Source organism: Capricornis sumatraensis, chromosome 23, assembly GCF_032405125.1.
Source record: "Capricornis sumatraensis isolate serow.1 chromosome 23, serow.2, whole genome shotgun sequence".
Lineage (NCBI taxonomy): Eukaryota > Metazoa > Chordata > Mammalia > Artiodactyla > Bovidae > Capricornis > Capricornis sumatraensis.
This window is the reverse complement of record NC_091091.1, coordinates 45,217,519-45,239,568: the sequence shown is the minus strand read 5'-3', so window position 1 is coordinate 45,239,568 and position 22,050 is coordinate 45,217,519. Positions and strand designations below refer to the sequence as shown.

Below are 22,050 nucleotides of genomic sequence, written 5' to 3'. Positions count from 1 at the left end.
AAAGAAAAAGAGGAAACATTACCGTGAGTCGTATGAACCCTTCTTCCTTAGCATCTAAGTAATCTAATACTTTTAAGACAAAAGAACAAATAGATGCAATATAGCATAAACATATTAAAATTCAATTAATACCCTAAACTTTTAAATTTCAGAAGGAAAGGTCTCTGAATTTATTTAAACAACTGTATTTTCTTGAAACATTAACATCTGATTAAGAGAAGTATTTTCCTGCCTAAAAATACCAAACAATTCCCAAGACCCAGATTTTACCAGATGCGCTGCTTATTGGTACAGACCTAAAGTTGTCCACTGATACGAAGTAAACCATTTTTTCCTTTTTAACTACTGAAAACCGTTCTTGAAATAAATTTCTGACTGCTACCAGAAGCTAGTTATGTACATTTCCTTCTCCAGAGGATCTTCCCGCCCCAGGGATCGAACCTGGGCCTCCTGCATTGCAAGCAGATTCTTTACCAATTTAGCTACAAGGGAAGCCCCATTATATTAATAGTTAAGTTTAAGGCGCAGAAGCAGCTAACTGATAAGCTCTAAGGACTTAAACCTGCCATCTAGTGGAGACTAGAGTAAACTCAGGGGCTGGGCCCAAAAACTCAAGGGAAAAAAGGGCAGTACCCCTGCTGCTAACTTTCAGGGAGCACATCACTCTTACAAAGAGGTACCTTAAGTGAAACCAGCATGATGGGAGCTGCAAAAACAAACTATGGATTTTCTCACCACATCTATTAAAATAAAATGGTCATCTGAGAAATTCAGACAGGGAGGAAGGGAAGAAAGAGGGCCGGAAACCCCCAAGGAAATTATACATTTCCTCCCTCCGTGTACTCTCTAGATGTTAACAGTCTAAAACTTTTTTGGATGTGGGTGTCAAGTGATATAAACAACTCCAGAGCATAATAAACAATTTCATGATACATTACAAAAGCACCTTACGTCTCATTTACTGCCCAAATTGCAGGTGCTTATATCTACTGGATAGAGCTAAGAGGAGGAATACTGCTGCTGTGGACTAAATTCTCCCATCTCCCAGGTTTAAAATCTGACGACTCCAAAAACAGACAGCCGTGAACCACGTTCAAAAAATAATGACCTCTGTATCTCAGCCCCCAGGAACCATTCAGAAGGTAACACATTCCCTTTTATGCACTGCTAATTCCTTTTCAAAAGAAAATCATGGGTTGGTCAGTTGACGAAAGGGTTATTACAGAAAGACAAGTGTAAAATGTTCAGTATGATCGCCTCCAGAGATTATTTTTAGTTAGTTCCAGTTGTATAATTAGTAATTACAAAATATTTCAAAACCATTTTAGACACAAATACACAGGATTGTGTTCAACGTTAACATTAAGAAACGATGACACCCTGACGTTTCTAGCGCTTCTCTGAGCCTCAGTGCAGGCCCCTCCCTGCGTACCCTGGCAGCTGGACTCCCTGTGGAGGCTGTGCAGGATCTCCTGGTCCTCCTTCGTTTGGTAGTTGAACTCCTCAAGGTGTGCCGCCCTGTTGCTCGCGTTCTGGGCCAGCATTAGCTGGATATCACCGCAGAGCGTCAAATACTGAGAAAGAAACAGCAGCACTTCAGAAAGCATATTGGTGCAGAGGCAGCAGTAAGTATCTATGTGGAAAGAGCAGGAGGGAGAGAAAACATAGCACATTAAAAATGAAGGGACACAGGAAAACTTAGGAAGATCGTTCATGTATTTCAAAATGAAGGGCTGTTAAACCAGGGTGGAAAATACTAGGAAACATACAAGGTTAGAAAAAGTTTTTTACATGAACATTTCACTGAGTAAAATTTCACTGTGATTCAGATGCCTTCTCTGATCTCTTCTCCCAAAGCTACTGAACATATTCATCTGCAGTGACTTACCATGGCTCTGCAAAGCTAATTTAATGTATCGTAATGCTCTTCCGTACTTCTGAAGACTCATGGCAGCATCAGACAAGACGTAATAGGCCTTCGATGACTTGAGAATCAGCTGGAGCTTCATTTTATGTTGCCAAGAACCAGGGATCATTCCAGATTGACTGGAATAATTACCCTTCTGAAGGGAGCCCACTACGACATGAGGGGGAAAAGATGCACATTTTATCTGAATATAAGTCTCACTGTACCAAAAAAAAAATGTTTCTTGATATAAACATACCAGGCTTTGGTACAATTAACAGCTACAACAAAACTGGTAAATACTATGCTACTTAAACGCAGTGAAGTATTACTAGACCAGCAGCGTTTCAATCCCCTTGAGATCGCCAAAGCCCTGCTTCCACACAGCTGTCAACTCTGTCACTCCCTCTGGGGCTCACTGACATCACTGGGTTCGTGACTGACATCTACTTCCTTTCTCTAGCCTATGGGTCAACCTGCCCCGAAGTTCACCTTCCTGAAGCACAGCTTTAATCACAGAACTCCTGTTCTAAACATTAAAATGATTCCTCACCACTTATTATGTCATGCTCAGCATCTCCCAGGTTCAAGATTTCTCCTTTTTTGATCAGCTCTAATGTTTGAGTCTTTCAAAATACAAATGAAAAGTATTTAAGGCTCTTTTATGGTTTTATTCATGCCTGTGTTTCTTTTTCCTCTGCTACTGTAAGCATTTTCGATGTGTGAGGCATTTTCAGAGAACCAAAGATGAGGTTTTGCTCACAAGCGTATTTGTGTCTGTGTATAAAACCATTAAGCACAGCTGAGGATGACTAAGGCAGGCTTCAGGAAGTGCTTACAGGACAAAGTGGTGAGGGAACCAAGGAACTGTGACTCAGACAGAGGTGGTGAACACAGAGGCCTTGAACAAGAGCAGGATATTCAACAGTTGAGAGGGGGAGGAAGGAATAGACAGAAAAGGCGTTTCAGAAAAGACAACAGCGTGAGAAAAGCAGAGACAGGAGTCTCCATGCTGGTGTGTACAAGCTCAGGCCGGCACACAGGAGCCGCAACACAAATGCTGGGGAAGCGAGTCCTGCCACGCCCCACTTATGCTCATGAAGAGAAAACCTTTCAGAAAGCTCTTGGTACGATTTTAAACATATGGGCTTTCAAAATACTTTTAAAATTAGCTGGAAATTGGTTTCAAAAAAGGGAGGGGAGATAGGGTTGGGAAAAGAAATACAATTTAGGTTAAAATGAGAAACTCAGCACTTTCACTTTGAAGCCCACACGTTCCTCGTGACGTGGCGTCCTTGACCAGATCGGCGCTTTTAAGCACACGTGCAGCTTACTCCAGCGCTGGGAGGGGAACAGGCTCCCACTGCTCTGGTCATCACGTGCCCCGCTCTGAGCTCGTTTACCTGCACTAACTCACTTAATCCACAAAGCACCCCTGTAAAGGAGGCCCTGCTTTTGTCTCTACTTTGGGAGAGAAAACATGGCTCAGCAAAGTCAAACGACCTGCCCCAGTGAAGCTGGGACCTGAAGCTGTGCGGTTTGGCTCCTAAGTACTTGTGTTTAAGCCCTTGACTGCTCCTACTGAAGCAGGGCCTTCTCAGGAGAAGCCTAAGGGCTGAGGGCATTAGTTCTTCACAGCGGGTGACAGGAGGAGGCAGGTTCCTCACACTCTCATTAGAAATATCTACCAAGGATCGAACTCACCCAGCTTTATTTTACACTTTGAATGAAACGATATCTTCCCCTACTTTCCATTCATATGTAGCCTTTATTTGAATTCCTTTCAATGAAGGCCTTAATTGACCCAAATCTGCTGCTGATAAAGGCCCAGTACATTATTCCATTGAAAGGGCCTTATTTGCACTTCAATTCAACTTACTTTTGTCCAAAAACAAGGCCATCTGCTTCTCTAGACCCTCAGGACCCCCTCTTGTGGATTCATCCTCATATTTTAATGGGATTGGGGTATTGGGGTCAGCGGCAGGGAGGTCACTTTCTTTTTTGATGCTGCTGTCCACAGACTTTAAACCCTTAAAAAAAAGAAGAAATGTTTACTATACATGTCACTGAACATCAACTGGAAATGAAATATAACGCAGTATCTGGACAACCAGATACACTTAAGAGAATTTATATTTTGAAAACAGACTTTAGAAACTACATTTGGCCTGAAAGTTAGGAAAAACTAATTTTCAATTCATGCTTTAAGGGGGAAAAAAAATCACAGTAGAATATCACTCAGAATAACATTTAGCTGATTCACTTTGCTGTACAGCAGAAACCAGCATAACGTTTTAACAGCAACTATACTCCCAATAAAAATTTATTTAAATGAAAGATTAACATGTAGACACCAATAAACAACTGAGAAGGCAATGGCACCCCACTCCAGTACTCTTGCCTGGAAAATCCCATGGACGGAAGAGCCTGGTAGGCTGCAGTCCATGGGGTCGAGAAGAGTTGGACAGGACTGAGCGACTTCACTTTCACTTTTCACTTTCACGCATTGGAGAAGGAAATGGCAACCCATTCCAGTATTCTTGCCTGGAGAATCCCAGGGACGGCGGAGCCTGGTGGGCTGCCGTCTATGGGGTCACAAAGAGTCGGACACGACTGAAGCGACTTAGCAGCAGCAAACAAGTGCCATCTGCATATCAAGTACAAGCTTTACTGAAACAGTGAAGTCTAAACGGAAACTTACCTCCAGAACATAGCTCAGCACAAGCCTACAGCGCTCTTCTGTGTCATGACAAACTGGAAACGCACAACTGGGCTTCAGAAACAAACATTAAAAATTATTAACATGCTGCCAATACAACAAATTCCATCTCCCAGGAATTACTAAAATTCTGCAAATCAATAAATTTTGAACTTTTCTGTGTATTCAGCTTAGTGAGGTATCTGTTTCAAGGTTAATGAATTGTTTCAATTACACACTAATCTTGTTTTAATTGCAGAGTAAATGGATATAAGCATCAACAAAAATCTTGTTTAAAAAGCTCTTCCAGCATATGTTGCTTTAAGTACTTAAAATTAAAAAAATAATTCTATTACAACAAAAAAGGCAAGCAAGAGATGTTTTAAATAAATCTACACCTAATCCGAAGGGTCAGCTCACCCCCGACGAGCACGAGTGCTTGCTAACACACAGTTCACAATATCAGCAGTTTAGCAATGTTAACCAGCACTGCCCACGGTCTCATGTATAATGCATACACTTAATTAGGAGCAGAGCTAGTTAATAACCTCTGCCTAGTAGGTGATATGATGCGTAAGCAGTTCTGTGAGGCATTCCACTTGGTGAATCTTACAGGCTGGAATTACCGCTCTCATTATACAGAGAAGTAAACACAGATGTTAGGTGCTGTGTTCAAGCTTGCAGTGAGCGAATGCTGAGACCAGGGCCCTGGAGCCATACTGTCTGTACTCCAGAAAGTACTGGGATACAGTAGATCTAACACAAAAGACATGTTTATATGAATGCTATTTCTGAGTGCTTTCAATATTGATAGAAAGTTCTCTGCTAAAAAAAAAAAAAAATCTGTAAACACACCACTCACCAAATGTAACTGCATTCTGTTGATGAAGCAGTTTCCCAAACAAGGTACTTTTTACAACCAATGATTTTGTTTACAGTACGAAACTTTTTTTTTTTTTTTTTTTTACTGTACTGGGAGTTGCTCAAGCTGCCAAGTGCACTAAAATTCAGATGAATAGTTAATGACTTTTTCCTGTGGTCATTTAGTCAAATATTTACTGAACACCAATTATGTGTTGTGGGCTTCCTAGGTGGTGCAATGGTGGTGAATCCGCCTGCCAGTGCAGGAGATGCAGGTTTGATCCCTAGTCGGGAAGATCCTCTGGAGGAGGAAATGGCAACCCACTCCAATATTCTTGCCTGAAAAATCCCATGGACAGAGGGGTCGCAGTCCACAGGGCTGCAAAGAGTCAGACATGACTGAGCGACTGAGCACACGGGAGCATTATGGGTTGTAGCCATGGAGACACAGGAGAGCCTGTATTTCCAGGGAGCCCGTACCTCCAGGGAGCCTACAGTTCAGACACACGGGAATTTCAGGTACAGATTACCAGCCCCATGAAGGAGAAAAAAACAGTGCATGTTTTATCTAGAGCAGTCAGGGAAGGTCTCCTAGAGATGACATCTCAAGCAACTTAGAAAAAGCCAGCCACAGAAAGGTCTGGGGAAAGGGTAAGTTCCGAGCACAAGCGACAACAGATGCACAGGCCCGCAGGTGGGCGTGACTCTGAATATGAGAGAGAGAAAAAAGCAGTGGGGCTAAGGTAAACGACAGGGGAAACGAAGAGGTCAGAAGGACAGGCAATGTTTTAGAATGACAGAGAGATCCTCTAAAAACCTATTTGAATATAAAATTTCCATCTGAAAGTTAACATCAGAGCTTAAAGTAAGAGATTATCTATAAATACAACTGGAAAGTAGTTATAATTTGGAAAAATAAAACAGTCTAGAAAAAATGGATGGTATGACAGTCAACGCGATCAACACCAACAGAAACCTAACGGGCAGGAAGCTGTCAGGGTCCACTGGGCCATGTCCACCAGTCAGGACATGTCCAATCCAGCTGACATGCCCACAGTCACTGAAAGGCGCCGTCCTATAGCACAGGGACAAGGTGCCAGGTCTCTCCACATACGGATCAACAAGCTGCCCATGCGCTCTGATTCTATGTTCACCAAGCAACATATACTGTCTCCCAGCAACACAGCAACTGGGAAGGGGCACCCTGATGAGGAGAGGGGGCTGCACATTGGTCACTGGGAAGAAAAACCTCCCACATGGAAATTAACATGCTGATGTGTCATTTACACATCTGCCCACCGTCAGTTTACATGTGGGTCAGTGACCCTGGGACAATTATACACCTGAGTTTCAGATTTCATAGAGCTAATGATTATTAGACCCCATATCGTGAAGGATTAGTTGAAGTAACGCCATCTTTTGAGAGGCTAACGGTACTCAATTAATTCCATTGATGAAATTTTGATACAAATGTCAACATGCTCACCCTGATCTGATGAATGGATTTGTATTTTTCTGGAACGGACAGCTCTCCAACAGACTTGATTATAGCCACTGCTTTGCTGTCATCTGATGGGTCAGAGCTAGTGCCGTAGGGCCCGTTCTCATCGCTGTCTGGCATCTCCTCCTCCTCTTCACTGTAACTTTCATCAGAATTCTCATTTAATGGAGATTCTGAACTTTCTTCTTTTTTAGGTTCATCCAATTGAAAAAGTTCTGAAAGCATGTAATTGGCTGAAGCAATAATCTTACAGAAAGAAAAAAATATATTAGTGACTCACCAAAACTGAGCATTCTAAAACGAAATGAACTTTACTATCGTACTAACAAATTTGAGGAGATCTGCAGACAGGCATACGTACAGAAACGTTCCTGATTCTAAGTACCAATGCTCTGAATGTACTGTAAAATCCTCATGGGTTGACATGTTTATTTCCTGAAACTATCCATTCCCAGCCTTCTCGCTTAAGAAAAACTGCAACTGTATTTCACTGGAGACAAGTTTTCACATGTAAAGTGTCACAACTAAAATATTAGCAAGCTATCACTCCGTATCAACTAAGAAACTGGAATTTACTATACAATTTACAGTTCTGGGGGGAAAACCTCCATGAGCTTAATGAGCAAAAAGTCCAGAAATTTCTGGTTTCCCTTAAAATTAGCATTTACATATCAGCATTATTCTACTCTATTATTTAAGTAATTCTTTATCACAGACATTCAATGGCCTTAACATTATTTTCTAACTTACTAAACACCACCTTAATCTGCAATTGGATATTTAAGCCAAAAATTGTTCTGCCACTTTTCTTTGAAACCAATTTCTTTTTGTTTGGTCTCCAGGAAAATCTTTATCTCCAAACTGAATATGGCTACAATTAAAATTAACTTGAATCTTTTTCAAAAAAAAATCATAATACTACATATCTTTTCTGATTTAAACAGGATTCAACAACTAGCCTTACACTGAGACATACAATTATCAAATTCAGACCACTGAGGTTTGTAATAAGGGTGATGTAAAACCATGGGGTGCAAGACTGAGGTTTTTTTAAGAGATGCTTTTATATACTGAGGTACAGAATGTGGACCTTATTTATACTGACATTCATTTAAATGGGTCTTTCAAGACAGACTATAAAATAGTTTTCCACTTTCTAACAATGAAAATACAAAGGAAAAATGGCACTACTTTGTTAAAATTATGTGAGTTCTAAATTTATAGAACAGAATCTGGCAAAATCAATTTTAATATATTTGATTCAATAAACACAAAATACTTCACTATGTAACGTGTACACGTGTGCACACACACAGACTCTTGAAAATTCAGTGTGTGTTTTCCATTTAAAGCACATCTCAGTTCAGATTAGGCACAACATGTGGTAACTGGTTACCAAACCAGATCAGGCAGTTGCAGACTCTGCATTAGGTAGCTTTAATGTCTGGGCAACCATTCTCTATCAGAATGCCAGAATTCTTTTAGAGGGCGTATATTAATCTTACTTGAGGATGTCTGCTTTTGTCCAGCAATTTAACACAATTCAGAAGCAGGGTTCGAACTGTCCCGTAGTGTTTCTTATTTTGATTCTTCTTCATCATCATGTTGCAAGCAACCCTAAAAGGAGTTTACATCAACTTTACTGCCCATTCATCATTTTCTCGAGACTCAAGTCTAGGCATGCTCTTCTTTCCCTCCAGCAGAATAAGGACATAAGAAACAACAAAACATTGCGTTTTACACCCCTGCTCTTTTCCCTTTCCCTATTTATTTTGCGACAGTATATAGATGTATATACATACACATTTTTTAAACTATGAAAATCTAAAAGGTATTTAAAACCTTGGCATAGATAGTGAGGCCATACACCTAAAACTTTTAAATAAGGCTACTTCTTCATCTTAACTTCTTAAAGCACTCACTTATATAAAAGAATAGCCACTGGCATTGTGAATGGATTTTGGTATTTGTCTTCAGTTTCTTCACAAAGAGTAGTGAGATCATAGAGCTTCACTATATCACTGCCACTTGCTGGGAAGAAAACAAAACAAAAAACCAAATAAACCTCATTTTACAGTTGCCACTCAAATCAATGATTACTCATTCAACATTAGCTTACCTTTAAATAGCCAATAGGTATGTCCTTCCTTGGTACAATTAGATTTCAAAAATGATAAAATATTTTGTGCAATGTCTTTTATGACTTTAGTAGAAAAATTAGAGTTTTCCAAATTGGGAATTTCTTCTGTCTTTATCATTTCATACTTCTATAAAACAGAGAAAAGACAGTTTGAGAAAACCTGCACAGCAACACTTCTCTTATAAAAAGAGACCACATATACAAATCCTGCAATTAGAGACCTACACAGCATGAGAGTTTAAGGCACTGGTTTTCAGTCTTTTTTCTGCTCTGATACTCTGAAGGAATCTGACCCATCGTTGCCAGCAATGTGGTGGTTTACCACAGGAATAATTCTTAAGGGAGAGTCATCACCATACTTTGAACCACAGACTTAGGCACATCTCATTTCTGTTCCAACCACAGAATAAGTTACGCTGTATACTTTCTTCCTTTCTACCCTCATGGTTTTCAACTGGGAAGGTGATAAATCAAGGCAGACTTCACCCAGTAAGCTTTCTCAAAATACGTTATTTTTGGCTTTTTGTTTTCCCAGACACGAGAGTCACCTGGGCAAGATTTCCAGTGTACACTGCTTTTCCTTTGAGCTCTGGACTATTCCTTTAAAGAAATGGAGCACGGGGGTGGGGAGGGGTGGGGTGTCTGTGGAGGAAGCAGGAAAGAGGAAAGGCTGCAAAGCTATTACCATTACAATCTCTAAAGCGCCTCCTCATTTTTTTTCCTGCTCGTCTTCCGCTCACACTTCCCTAAATGCCTCTGAGCGTATTTTCTGAAGTACTCTAAGGCTAGAAACTGCAATTCAACCGGAAAACAGACCAGGTCAAAACAGAAGCGACCACACCCTTCTCTGGTCACCCAGGCTCCCGTGTGTATGCTTCTAACCCTTCACCCACCCTTCCCTATTTTCCTCTTTGCACGTTCTTATTTCTCATTAGATTAAATCGTTCTGAGTAGTGACCAATCTTATTGCTTTCCAAACTCCAACATTTCTGATGGGGACAAAGTCCCTCATAAATAGAAAACGCTCTATAACAATTTGCTATACAAGCTATCTACTTTATGCAATTGCTGCTGGTGCCTTTCCTCAACATGCTGCATTAAGTATTCATATCTGTATACTGAATAACAGTATATGATACTGAATAAACACCTTCACTGTTCAGACACTTTGAAGTAATTACTATGGGTGCTTGCCTTAAAATTATAGTTCTCTGGCTAAAAAAAGAGATTTTAGTATATTTATGACCTGCTCACAAATTACCTATAAATTAAACTCCTGTAACATCTAGAATTCTGACAGCACCAACTCAAATGTAATAGTCTAATTTCAGTTTAGCCATCATTATCTTCCTTCCCAAAATACACCTTACTCAAGGGTGTTAAAAACTTTAGTGAGATACTCTCTGCCCCAATCTGTAGTTGAGAGGTTAGTTCAAAAGTCACACTGTATCAGGCTTACCTGTACAATTCCATTTACATGAAAACACATGACAAGCTCTGGCACGTTGCATATCAAGTTGTCCAACCAATAGTCAATTCCAGTTAGCACATTAATTGGTTTGTTGTTATCCCTAAAAACACATTTCTGGTGTTATTTGATTAATGAAGATGTTCCATTGCAAATCCTAAGGCTTACTCCCCTCGTTAGAATGTTTTAATCTGTTCTCCTTAGTTGGAGAATGCCATTTATGCTTCTCTTCTGATGAGACATGCATACGCAGTTCATGGGGTATGCTGTACTTAACATCTTCCCATAAGCTTTGCATGGACTCCTAATGGGTGTCCTAAGAGCTTTCAGGAGCAAAAGGAGGCTGGGAGCCTACTGCACGCTCCTCATACAACCTGAAGTGAAGACTGACCAGCGTACATCACAGTGCCCAAGGCAGGATTCACACAGGATGGACGACGTGAACACTTACAACTGGAACATTACAAAATGCTCTCATGTAGTTAGCAGGAAGCCGGTAAACCACCTTCTTAACTAGTTAAATAAACTGCACTCTATCCTCACAAGTCGTAGATTCAGACCTAAGACTCAGTCAGTACAGCAGGTCTCTGACTCCACTACCGAAGACTAGAATGAAAAGCCAGCCACAGCCACAGCACTTGCTCAAACACTCCTTCTGTACTGCAGCCATTTCAACTGGTGGAGGAAGGAGGGAAGTGAAAGAAAAGAAAACTAGAAAAAAGAAAGGATGCCAAAATAAGCAGGTGAAAGCAAACTGGAACACGATTCTAAAGGAACATAAGTCTAGTTACCTGAGACGTAAGCTGACTGCTGGATATCGGCCGCCTCCAAAGATAGGCATGTTGGAGCCAACTAACATGTGTATGTCTTCAAACGTCCATAAAATATTCCGAACAAAATCATTTTTAAGACCCTTTGATTTGAAATAAAATAGAAAGATTATATAATAAACAGGGGATCTGTAATCTCCCCCCATGATCCACAAAAAGACTAGAAGAAGGAAAAGACAAAGGAGAAAAGATAAGTGAAGCCGCAGAGCCAGAAGATCACAGAGATGTTTAGGAAGAGATTTTTAGGGCCAAGTGGGTTCTTTCCCTATGAATTCCAATTTAAGACTAGCTCTTAGATGACGAAGTAGACTGGGGATGTGGTGTCTCGACTTGGACCCCACAGAGAGCATACCTGACTGTTCTCCCCGTCATTGAATAAAGGAGTCAGGTTTTGTTCTTTAGGCGCTGAGGCCACATGCCCCACTATGTATGAGGGTTCAAGAGGCTCAGTTCCCTGTGAAAAGTGCAAGGACAGGAGTGATTCTGCTGTCGTAACTTCTTACAGATGGCCTACTGTTAAAGAGTATCACCCACACATCAAGGCATACAGCTCAAACCTGCTCTTGTAAATTACAGCTGATATGAATCATTACCTCTCCTCACGGGGTGCAGACTTCAGTTCCTAACTGTCAGTCATTATACTAAGCTAAACACATTCAGATCTTGCTCAAATCAAGACTAAAGATTTATTTTAAGCTTTCCAACCTTTTTTCTTCTTTTTTGAGGTGAACTGGAACAGCACTGCTCTTTCAAACCCTATTCCATCCCTACTGGATTAAAAATTTCCCAAGAAATCTCAGCCATATTTTTGTGACACTGGTCATCAGAACAGTCCTCAGTTTCACACATTCTAACGTGTTTTTCACAGAAGTCTAGTCTCTGGGGTACTTGGTGAAAAATTCCCAGAGTCAGATCTGCAAAACACTGTTTGCAAGGATTTGCTTTTGGAGAATAACAATGCTGATTACCACAAAAGGCTCCTGAGAGGTCCTGCACTGGGAAAGCCTACATGACCTCTACATAATCCATTACTTTCCAATTTATTTGATCTTGTGACACTTTTTATTCTTATTACAGATTATTCTTGTAATTATTCTTATTATTATCTGTGGAATATATTTTGGAAAACACATAGGAAGAGGAACCTTTGACATAGTAAACACAGTCCACTGATTTTCCAACCATTAGGGCAGCTGCCATTAAAAACCATTAAGAAACATTAAGCCAAGAAGAGCAAGCATATGTGTGTGTGCGTGTGAGCACGTAAGTGTGTTGCTTATTCCTATCTGTGTGCTAATAAGCTTAGCACCCGTTTTCTGAGGTAAGCAGTGGGAGATCTCCAGTGCTTTTGCATGTCTTCTTCACAGAGGTCCTTAAAGAATTTCAAACATGTACTGTATTGTTTATTTATACAGACAAGTTATCGACCTATGGATCCGTCCCCAAAATTATATTTGCCATGTATTGCTTTAGTGGGATTTATAGGTTCTAGGTTATAAAGTTCTTAATAAAAGTTTGGCTCCAAGGCCAGACCAGAGAACTATTTAAACTCTATTATTGCTTAATATGGGCCTCAAACTTGCCAATTTAGTCTTGGGAGCAAGAATTCATGAAGTTTAGAGATGTATATATGTCACAGAAAGCATTCTGTAAAAGATTATTTGTAGGCAGGGTAGCTCTGCTTAAGGATATGCCATTGCCCAGACAACTTGACTGCTCATAGGGCCCTTCTAAATGTGTGGAATATACAGACACAGTGGAGTACTGCTGTGAGGACAGGCCTCTGATCAGTAAGACCAGGGTTTAAACCCTAGCTTGAACTTCACCAGCTGTGTGCCCACAGACAAACTTTTTATGAGCTTTATTTACTTATTTGTAAAACGATACCATCAACATAATACATATGCAGCTAAAGGGATGAAAAATACACATACCACACATGGCATAAAATATGTGGCATCAGAAGCATTAAATAGAGTCCAGGCCATTTCTTTCACAGGCAAGTCTATAGATTCTCAAAAGCCTCCAAAGTTTTTCAAAGTGACCTTTAAAGGACAGGATGGTACGAGGAGACGGGGAGCAGGAGACTGGAATTTTCATTATGTGGCCTTTTTATAATGTGTGTGTTTTGCAGTCAAGGAATACTAAATAATTTTTTAAAAACTCCTTCAGTAAAGTATAATCACATATTTTGCTGTTGGCCAACTGTTGGCTAAGTCATGTCTAACTCTTTGCGAGCCCATGGACTATAGCTCACCAGACTCCTCAGTCCTCCACTATCTCCTGGAGTTTGCTTAAATTCATGTCCACTGAGTCGGTGATGCTGTCTAACCATATAATCAAATATAGAAAAGCACATAAATTATACAGAATACAGTATAATGACTAATTAGAAAACAAATTATCCATGTAACCACCACCCAAGTCATGACATAGAACCCTGCCAGCACCCAGCACCCATGTCCCTTCTCATTTCTATGTTAATAACTTCCCTACCTCCTGGGTTATCACTATGTGGACTTGGATGCTAATTACTCCCTTACTCTTCCTTACAGTTTTCCCAACTCTGGAAAAAAATTAAGTTCACTACACAGTTCAGTGAGGCATCTCTATCTGGAAACCTACCAAACTAAAACAGGTTAAAGGTATTTTGTCTCCTATGACCTTATAGTTTGCGAGGATAGAAACAATCTAATAATGAAAGTTCAGTGTGAGAGCACACAGTCAGAGGAGAAATGCAATTTACCAAGTTACCTCAAGCTTGTCAATTTTCTTAAAAAATAAACATGCACCATTTACATCTATGGAGTTAGTTGACAGACACAATAAGGACAAAAACAAATGAACAATAAGAAGAAACCAAGAATATAAGAGATCACAGTCCATTCTCTCTTCTTTCTAAAAGCTTTGTAACATTAATGTAGGTTAAGTCTTAGCAACTCCACTGAGAAAATGTGCAGAGCTATTTCAGGACTAACAAATCCAACTGAAAGTTAAGGTAGAAGGCTAGTGTTTAAATTACAAACAGGGCTGTGAGTCTCAATATCTGAAAGGCACTTAATATTTTCACAGTTTAAATACACCATATCTCCTTATGACTATGAGGAGATAAATCAGTATTGATAAACATATTAATAAGCTATTTTAAATGTAGTAAAACTTTTAAAAATATCTTTGAATTATTTCTTGGGGAAAAAAAAAAACTGATCTAGCCATCCATAATAACCCTTGTAAATTCCATACTGAAAACCTAAAAAAGGACTTTTTGTACCTGTGAAGACATAAATTGATAGAATATTTTTTATTCCTATTTGTCTATTTTTTATTGATAGGATAATTGGCTTTGTCTCCTTAAATGATTTTGCTGAATTAGCATCTAAGCAATGTCTAACCTGACTGGAAGCACTGGGGTCTTCAGAGACTGAGGAAGGCATTTCAAAGGGGGCGGGCCACGAAGCCCCATCTGAATCATTGGTCTGATCAGAGCTGGACGACTCCTGCTGTTCTGCGGCAGACGGAACAGGCTGAGCAGCTCCATCGCCATTGATACTGGCCAAATCAGAAGCAAAAAAACACCACATTGTTACTTAACTTTATGTAACAGCCCACCAGTTTTAAAAAACTAGATTCTATAACCAAGCATAAGCCTCATTAAAAAAAGGAATACAGGACAAATGTCAACAATAACGGTAGCCAAACTTAAATTACCTTTACTGGCTTCAAATTAAGTTTTATATCAGAATTTCATTTTTTCTCTTCTAATAAAAATAAATAGCTAAGTACCTGTAATACAAAAACTTCGAAAGAATAGCCTTCTGATACCAGTGTTCTTTGCTTTTTTTCTTCCTCTGCCATTTCTGATCAATAAGTCTTTGATAAAACTCTTTTAACCATGTCCAATCACCAGTCTGATAACATAAGAAACTGATAATTAGTGCCTGGGATAAGTCCCACTATGCACAAAGCATTAAAATTATCTGTGTGTTTATAAGTTACAAGGGAGGCAGGGCTGTGATTCTCAAGACCTTGCCCAGTGGCTAACACATACAGATTGAACTGAACTGTGATCTTTACAAACAGGAAAACATTTACTATAAATGTCAGTTTAAATCACTGTAACTTCTTTTCCTTTATCAAAGCATTGCAAGGCTAGTCTTTTAAGAGTAGCCTGTGGGAGTGAGTGGCAAGACCATGAACTATTTGCAATCAACAACTATTTGTAACAACAAGGTAAATACAGAAATGTAGAGTCAGCTTTCAGAAGCTGCAGCATTATTACATTTTACAAAATAATGGTGACTTCCCTTGTAGTTCAGTTAGTAAAGAATCCACCTGCAATGCAGGAGACCCAGGTTCGATTCCTAGGTGTTGAAGCTCCCCTGGAGAAGGAAATGGCAGCCCACTCCAGTATCCTTGCCTGGAGAATCCTCATGGACAGAGGACCTGGAGGGCTACAGTCCATGGGGTCACAAGAGTCGGACATGACTTAGCCACTAAACCACCACCACAAAAAAATAGCGCAGGACAACAGTCATTTACCACACATGGTTTGAGAAGCTCTGCTTAAAGAGAACCAATTAATTCTGACGTAACTATATATTCAGAAGAATAATTTTTTAAACATTTTTCACATTTCCTGGCAGCAATGTTTCATGACAATCTCTTTAATACAGACATGCATGAAAGGATTTTCCAAAAATTTAACCAGTCCCTTAAACTTCATATTTTTCGTAACTTTCTTCACTTCACCCTTTTACTTATAAGAATTCTGGCTACTGGTATCAATAAAATAAGTTTCTCTACTGTTCTCTTTTCTACCTTTTTCTTTATTAAAGCTTTTTAATCTTCAGTTAAACTTTTCATTTCTTGGTGGAAGCACTCAACCACATTTTCACTTTGTCCTTTCTTTGAAACAAAATCACATTTCTAGTGCCCATAAGTTGTTAAAACAGTGCTTTTTTGTTATTTCTCAAGAATTACCTGAGATGATCTCATAAAGAGTTCCTGGATATCTAACTCGTCTAACAAGAGAGTCCTTCCTATGCGGTGCACGGCCATGCTCACATGTGATTTGCTGTAGGGAATCTTCAGAAGCTTTTTTATGTTCTTAAAAAATACAAAAGGAAAAACAGTTTAGAAACACCTTTGCGGTATGATCTGGAATCTTTCAAATTTAACTTCACTCAGTTTTAAAGCATAATAAACCTTATTTCCTTTAAGTTCATACAAACTGTACCTTAAGGAGCTACCTACAAACACATGGAAGCCAGAGCTTAAAACCAGAATCACCTACACTAACCAGTCTCCCTGTGTTCACGTAAATGACAAAGATTTACTTTTACACGATGGAATTTCATAAAGTATATATAGGTCACACTGTTGCACTGACCCAAGCTTTTAGCATCTCAGAAAAAACCGGCCAACTAAGCATCGACAGATTTTACTACCAGTATCACATCTAACTCTCCACCAGCAACATTACATAACCCAATACTGTAACTGCTATCATCAAAACTGCTATCATTAAAATACAGCCATCAATACCAATGCCAGTATTTTGCGAGTTGTTCCCTCCTCTTTGAGGAATGATGCAGTAAACAGTGTTACTTTAATTAAAAAGGTGTTCAATAATCAGACAGTTGTAGCTTATTTCATCAATAATTTTTCCAGGCTGCAGAAAAGAACAGGCTATAAATCCCCAGCACAAACATCCCAATTATAGTCACAAAGAGGACACTTACTTCAGAGTCAGAGACAACATCCACATCGTTTCCCACTGAATCAATAAAGTCGTATGCCATCCCAAAACTAACGGAGAAAACAAAGGCCACAAAAATCACGTTCATGGTGGGGCAGGTGTTGTTATAACAGAATACTGTATTTCAGCACTTCTTGGATACACATTTTCCACACTCTAACATCTCTGAAAACAGCATGCCTATCACCATTACAGTTGGCTAGCTTTTCTTTCTTAGTGGTACATAAAATAATGGGGTCACTTAACAGATACAGAAAATAAGACTTGTGGTTGCCATGAAGGAGTGCAGTTGGGGAGGGAGATTGGAGTTTAGGATTAACAGATACAAACTATTATATACAGGATGGATAAACAAGGTCCTACTGTATAGCACAAGGGACTATATTCAATACTCTATGATAAACCATAATGGAAAAGAATATGAAAAAGAATATACATATATGTATATATACATATAACTGAATCACTACTGTACACCGGAAACCAACACATTATAAGCCAACCAGACTTTTAAAAATTTTGTTAAAACAAATAAAAATAATGGGACAACTTAAAATCAATGGCATCTTAAATTTGATACAAGACAGAAATAAAACAGTAATAGAAGCAATAATAGAAACTATTTAGAATAAAAACAATTACAATCATTTTTATTTTTGTAGTCATGAAATCTAAAAAAAATATGCAATAGAAAACAGTCAGTCTGAGTTATTCTTTTCAGATGGGGAGATAGGACAGACAACAACAGAAACATTTATAAGGATTTTAGTCTCTGGGATCATGTTCCCAGTGATATATACACTAGTACCGTTTTTAAAAATGTATGAGAAAAAAATGCACACAACACCAATTCAACCAGAAGGAGAAAAAATAGCTCACTGAGCACCAAACTTGTGCCAGGTACCACGTGAGGCACATCTATAATCTGCAAGTATGAAAAGCAGCTGCCGTCACCATTTTTTAGTGAGGAGGTGGCAGAGTCAGAACACTTATTTAGGACTGCCTCACTTCAAAGTATGCTGATGATTTACCACATGGGCTAGGCAAGCCCTTAACCTTTCCAAGCCTCACTTTTCTGCAGGAAAGTTAACAGCACCAAATTCAAAAGGCTGTTGACAGAATGAAACGAGATAAGCACATAAAGTACTCAGCAGTGTCTGTATACTGTCAATATAATTATCAGCCAAATCACTTTATAACATTTAATTCTGCTTTATTAAGCCATTTTTCTAAAAGAAGACATGCGAACTATTTGCAATTTTTCTGCTAGTATAAAGAATGCTACATACAAGCAACATTTTGCAAACATAACTTTTACCTCTTGAGGCATCAGGTTAATTTCCAAATCACTGGCACATAAGATATTAATATATTTATGGCTCCTGCTGTATGTTATGTGGAAATACTTTAGGCTCAATCACTGAGAGGGAAAAAGGGAACCCCCCACATTAAAAGGTTGATAAGAATATGGACATCAGTACCTTCTTCTCTGTAAGACCCAGGTCTCTTTCTCAACCTTAAATACCACCAGCAGAATTTCCAGCAAGTGTCAAAGTCAAGGGTATATATCTAAATATGCTGTGTTTTTACATCACTGTTGTTTCAGACCAGACAATCCACCACCATTTAATGGGAAATTCCACAGGACAGATTAGGCAGTTTTAAGAGTTTCCCCCCTGAGACTCCATATTCACATAATCAAAAGGTATGAAGACTGGCTAAAATGAAACTAGCTAATTGAATTTTAGTGGTCAAAATTCATCTTTGTTAATAACATGATGCAGACTTGAAAGAAGCATATGCAATTGATATCTTCGTATTTTAACAGAATCCTATTATTGTGAAAAAGCACAGTGAAAGTCAAATATCTTTTTCTAAAGCGAAGTCTTGGCATGTTGATGAGCATTATAAATTACGCTGAAAAGCAAGTTTTAAGAGTTTTAAGGTGGACGGTTGAGGAACAGGTAAAAATGCCATTAATTAATATTTACCTGGAAAATGGCTTGCTTTTCCTACTGTTGCCAAGAATGGTAGTTCCTGCCGGTCCTAGCTTGGCACTCTCTCGTAACCAGTTGGCAGGTGGGAGTTTCAAGTCTGTTTTCTCTTCGAGGCGTGCAAATGCTGTCCGAGGAGGGGCAGAAGAGTATTTCACCACAGCTCGGCTCTTCACTTCATTGCCTCCGAGAAATAAAGCTGATCCCTGATTAACATGTTAAATGAAACTTTAATGTACATTACTAGGAATTTTTAAAAAATCCCATCTTAATAATAATAATTAAAAAAACCCTACCACATCAGGCTTACAAGAATATGCTACATGTTACTAGCAGCAGTTGATAAATGGGAGCATAAATTTGTACAATTTACTTAGCTCCTTTTCACATAATTTCAAAGAAAAAAGATGAGTCAAGGAGTATCATGGTTATGGTTATTAGCTAGGAAACAGGCCAATCAAACTGTCTTTTAAAACATTCATAAGGGCAGAAGCAGAAACCAGGGAGTAAACAGTACCCCAGTAACTAAACGCAAAACGTAATAAAACCTCTGTTCAATATTAAACATGTATTTTAATTTCAATAGCATGCATCATTTAGGAAGTGGTTTGTGGTAATATTTGGGCCTTCTTCGTTTTTAAGTGTTTAGTAATTCACTGGTCAGTCTGTTACACAAATACTCTGAATGTCTAAATTCACAGCAAGGCAAGTCACTCGGGGATCTGCACAGATTTCACCTGCATACCTCCAAGAAGGCTCAGGGTCTGAGTTAACTCTTCCAACCTTCTCTCACACAGTCCCTTTTCAGCCAGGCAGTTTGCGCCCTTCAAATACTAGCTCAGTCCCATCTCAGTGAACGCACTCTCTGTCCCCCTCCAGCTCTGCAAGGCTGGGTCAGTTTTGGAGCCACTTGTGGTGTTGGAGAAGACTCTCAAGAGTCCCTTGGGACTGCAAGGAGATCCAACCAGTCCATCCCAAAAGAAATCAGTTCTGAATACTCACTGGAAGGACTGATCCTGAAGCTGAAACTCCAATACTCTGGCCACCCGATGAGAAGAACTGACTCATTGGAAAAGACCCTGATGCTGGGAAAGATTGAAGGTGGGAGGAGAAGGGGATGATTGAGGATGAGATGGTTGGATGGCATCACCAACTCCATGAACCTGAGTTTTGAGTAAACTCCGGGTGGTGGTGATGGATAGAGAGGCCTGGCGTGCTGCAGTCCATAGGATCGCAGAGTCGGACACGACTGAGCGATTGAACTGAACTGATTCCTACCTGCGCTCCTCCTCGAGAGAAGGGATCGTGTCAGACTCACCTGTGGGCTAGCATGGACTGGGAGGCCAGGGTCGCTTTTGACATACATGACTTGCCTGGTAAATACGTGAGTACCTGTCCACAGGCACACGGACTTTCTTCCCTCAGGGGTCCGTCGGGGAAGCGTGGAGAAGGCTCCACCAGCCGCCGGGCACCATGACATCCCTCCCGGGCCGAGCCGACCCGCAGCCCCCCGCGGGAGCCCTGCAGGGCCCGCCCCCACGGAGGACTCACCTGTGCAGAAGGTTCCTCAGACTCCCCTTGGGACAGGAGGCTGAGCCCTCCCCGAGCAGCGGCCCCGGCCGGCGGAGCCTCGGCCCCGGCCTCCTTAGAGTCCGCCATCACCTCGTTCCAGGGGAGGCCAGGCGAAGCTCGGCCCGAGGAGCCGAGACAGATACCAGGGGCCCAGCGGCGCCGCCGCAGACAGCAGAGGCAGTGCTAGCGAGGCCCCGCACTTCCGGCCTCTGACAGGAAGAACGAGCGCGCACCCGTTCAAATCTCGCGAGCTTCGTGCCAGAGGCCAGGCCCCGCCTCCCCCGGTGGCGGCCACCTTCGCGGAGGCGGTAGGGGTGGGGGCGGGAACTGTAGTGCGCCTGCGCCTGTCAAAGGCTCCGGAAACTACGTCTCGCGGTAATCCGACTCCCAGGCTCCGCCCCTTGCACGCCGGTCCTCTTTGTTGGCAAACAGTCCTTGGGACTTGGGCTCGGGATAGAGTCGGGGTTTTCCCTGTCCCTCTCTGCGTTTGGGCGGAGGAAAGCTGCCGTAGGTGTAACCAGCGGCTCCTGTTACGTAAAGCAGTGTAGCGGTAGCCCTCTTCCCTCCCCAGCTTCCAGTGCGCCCCACCCCTCGGCTTCCCGGCGGGCTCGCACGCCCACGAAGGGAAAGACGTGCCCAGGTGAGGGGCCGTCCATAGAGTCAGGCCCTCCTGGACTCGGCGTCCTGCCCGCGCATCACAATGTGTGCATGGGCCTCGCGGGCCCGAGTGCGGGGAGAGGGGCGTAGAAGAGGCCCTCCGCCTTTGCTGAGGGGAGGAGATAGATTTCAGAGGAGGTGGCACCCCCACCCCCACCCCCACCCCTGCCAAAGGTGCAGTTTGCTACTTAGTGACTTAGTGGAGCATTTACGGAGAGCCCCCTTATTTATCGCGCCCCAGGGATCTCAGTTAGGTTCAGTTGCTCAGTCGTGTCCGACTCTTTGCCACCCCGTGGACTGCGGCACGCCAGGCCTCCCTGTCCATCACCAACTCCCGGAGCCTACTCAAACTCATGTCCATCCAATGGGTGATGCCATCCAACCATCTCATCCTCTGTCGTCCCCCTCTCCTCCCACCTTCAATCTTTCCCAGCATCAAGGTCTTTCCCAGTGAGTCAGTTCTTCGCATCAGGTGGCCAAAGTATTGGGAGTTTCAGCCATCAGTCCTTCCAATGAGTATTCAGGACTGATTTCCTTTAGGATCTAGGGATTTAGCAAAGGGTATTGCAGTGGTTCAGGGCCTTCTCCAGCCTGAAAAGGCCCAGGAGACACCTGGGGTTTTAGTTGGCATGCAGATCCTGATTCAGTTGGTCTGGAAGGAGCCT

General features: G+C 41.1%; 1 protein-coding gene across 2 annotated transcripts in view; it reads right to left on the bottom strand.

Moving 5' to 3' along the window:
* Nucleotides 1-20,815, bottom strand: part of EDRF1 (erythroid differentiation regulatory factor 1) — a 32,721-nt gene extending 11,906 nt beyond the window's left edge. Inside the window, exons 1-17 of one of the 2 annotated variants that reach the window (XM_068961466.1) lie at nt 20,708-20,815; nt 19,154-19,362; nt 17,146-17,212; nt 16,385-16,510; nt 15,188-15,312; nt 14,797-14,953; nt 11,757-11,858; nt 11,366-11,487; nt 10,566-10,677; nt 9,086-9,233; nt 8,889-8,997; nt 8,472-8,583; nt 6,952-7,212; nt 4,608-4,679; nt 3,786-3,936; nt 1,889-2,077; nt 1,433-1,633 (exon numbers count right to left, since the gene is read on the bottom strand). In XM_068961466.1, coding sequence (XP_068817567.1) covers nt 1,433-1,633; nt 1,889-2,077; nt 3,786-3,936; nt 4,608-4,679; nt 6,952-7,212; nt 8,472-8,583; nt 8,889-8,997; nt 9,086-9,233; nt 10,566-10,677; nt 11,366-11,487; nt 11,757-11,858; nt 14,797-14,953; nt 15,188-15,312; nt 16,385-16,510; nt 17,146-17,212; nt 19,154-19,362; nt 20,708-20,815 — 2,371 coding nt within the window. The remainder of the gene's footprint in view (nt 1-1,432; nt 1,634-1,888; nt 2,078-3,785; nt 3,937-4,607; nt 4,680-6,951; nt 7,213-8,471; nt 8,584-8,888; nt 8,998-9,085; nt 9,234-10,565; nt 10,678-11,365; nt 11,488-11,756; nt 11,859-14,796; nt 14,954-15,187; nt 15,313-16,384; nt 16,511-17,145; nt 17,213-19,153; nt 19,363-20,707) is intronic. The other variant, XM_068961467.1, reaches the window with a different exon arrangement.
* Nucleotides 20,816-22,050: the final 1,235 nt, after the last annotated feature.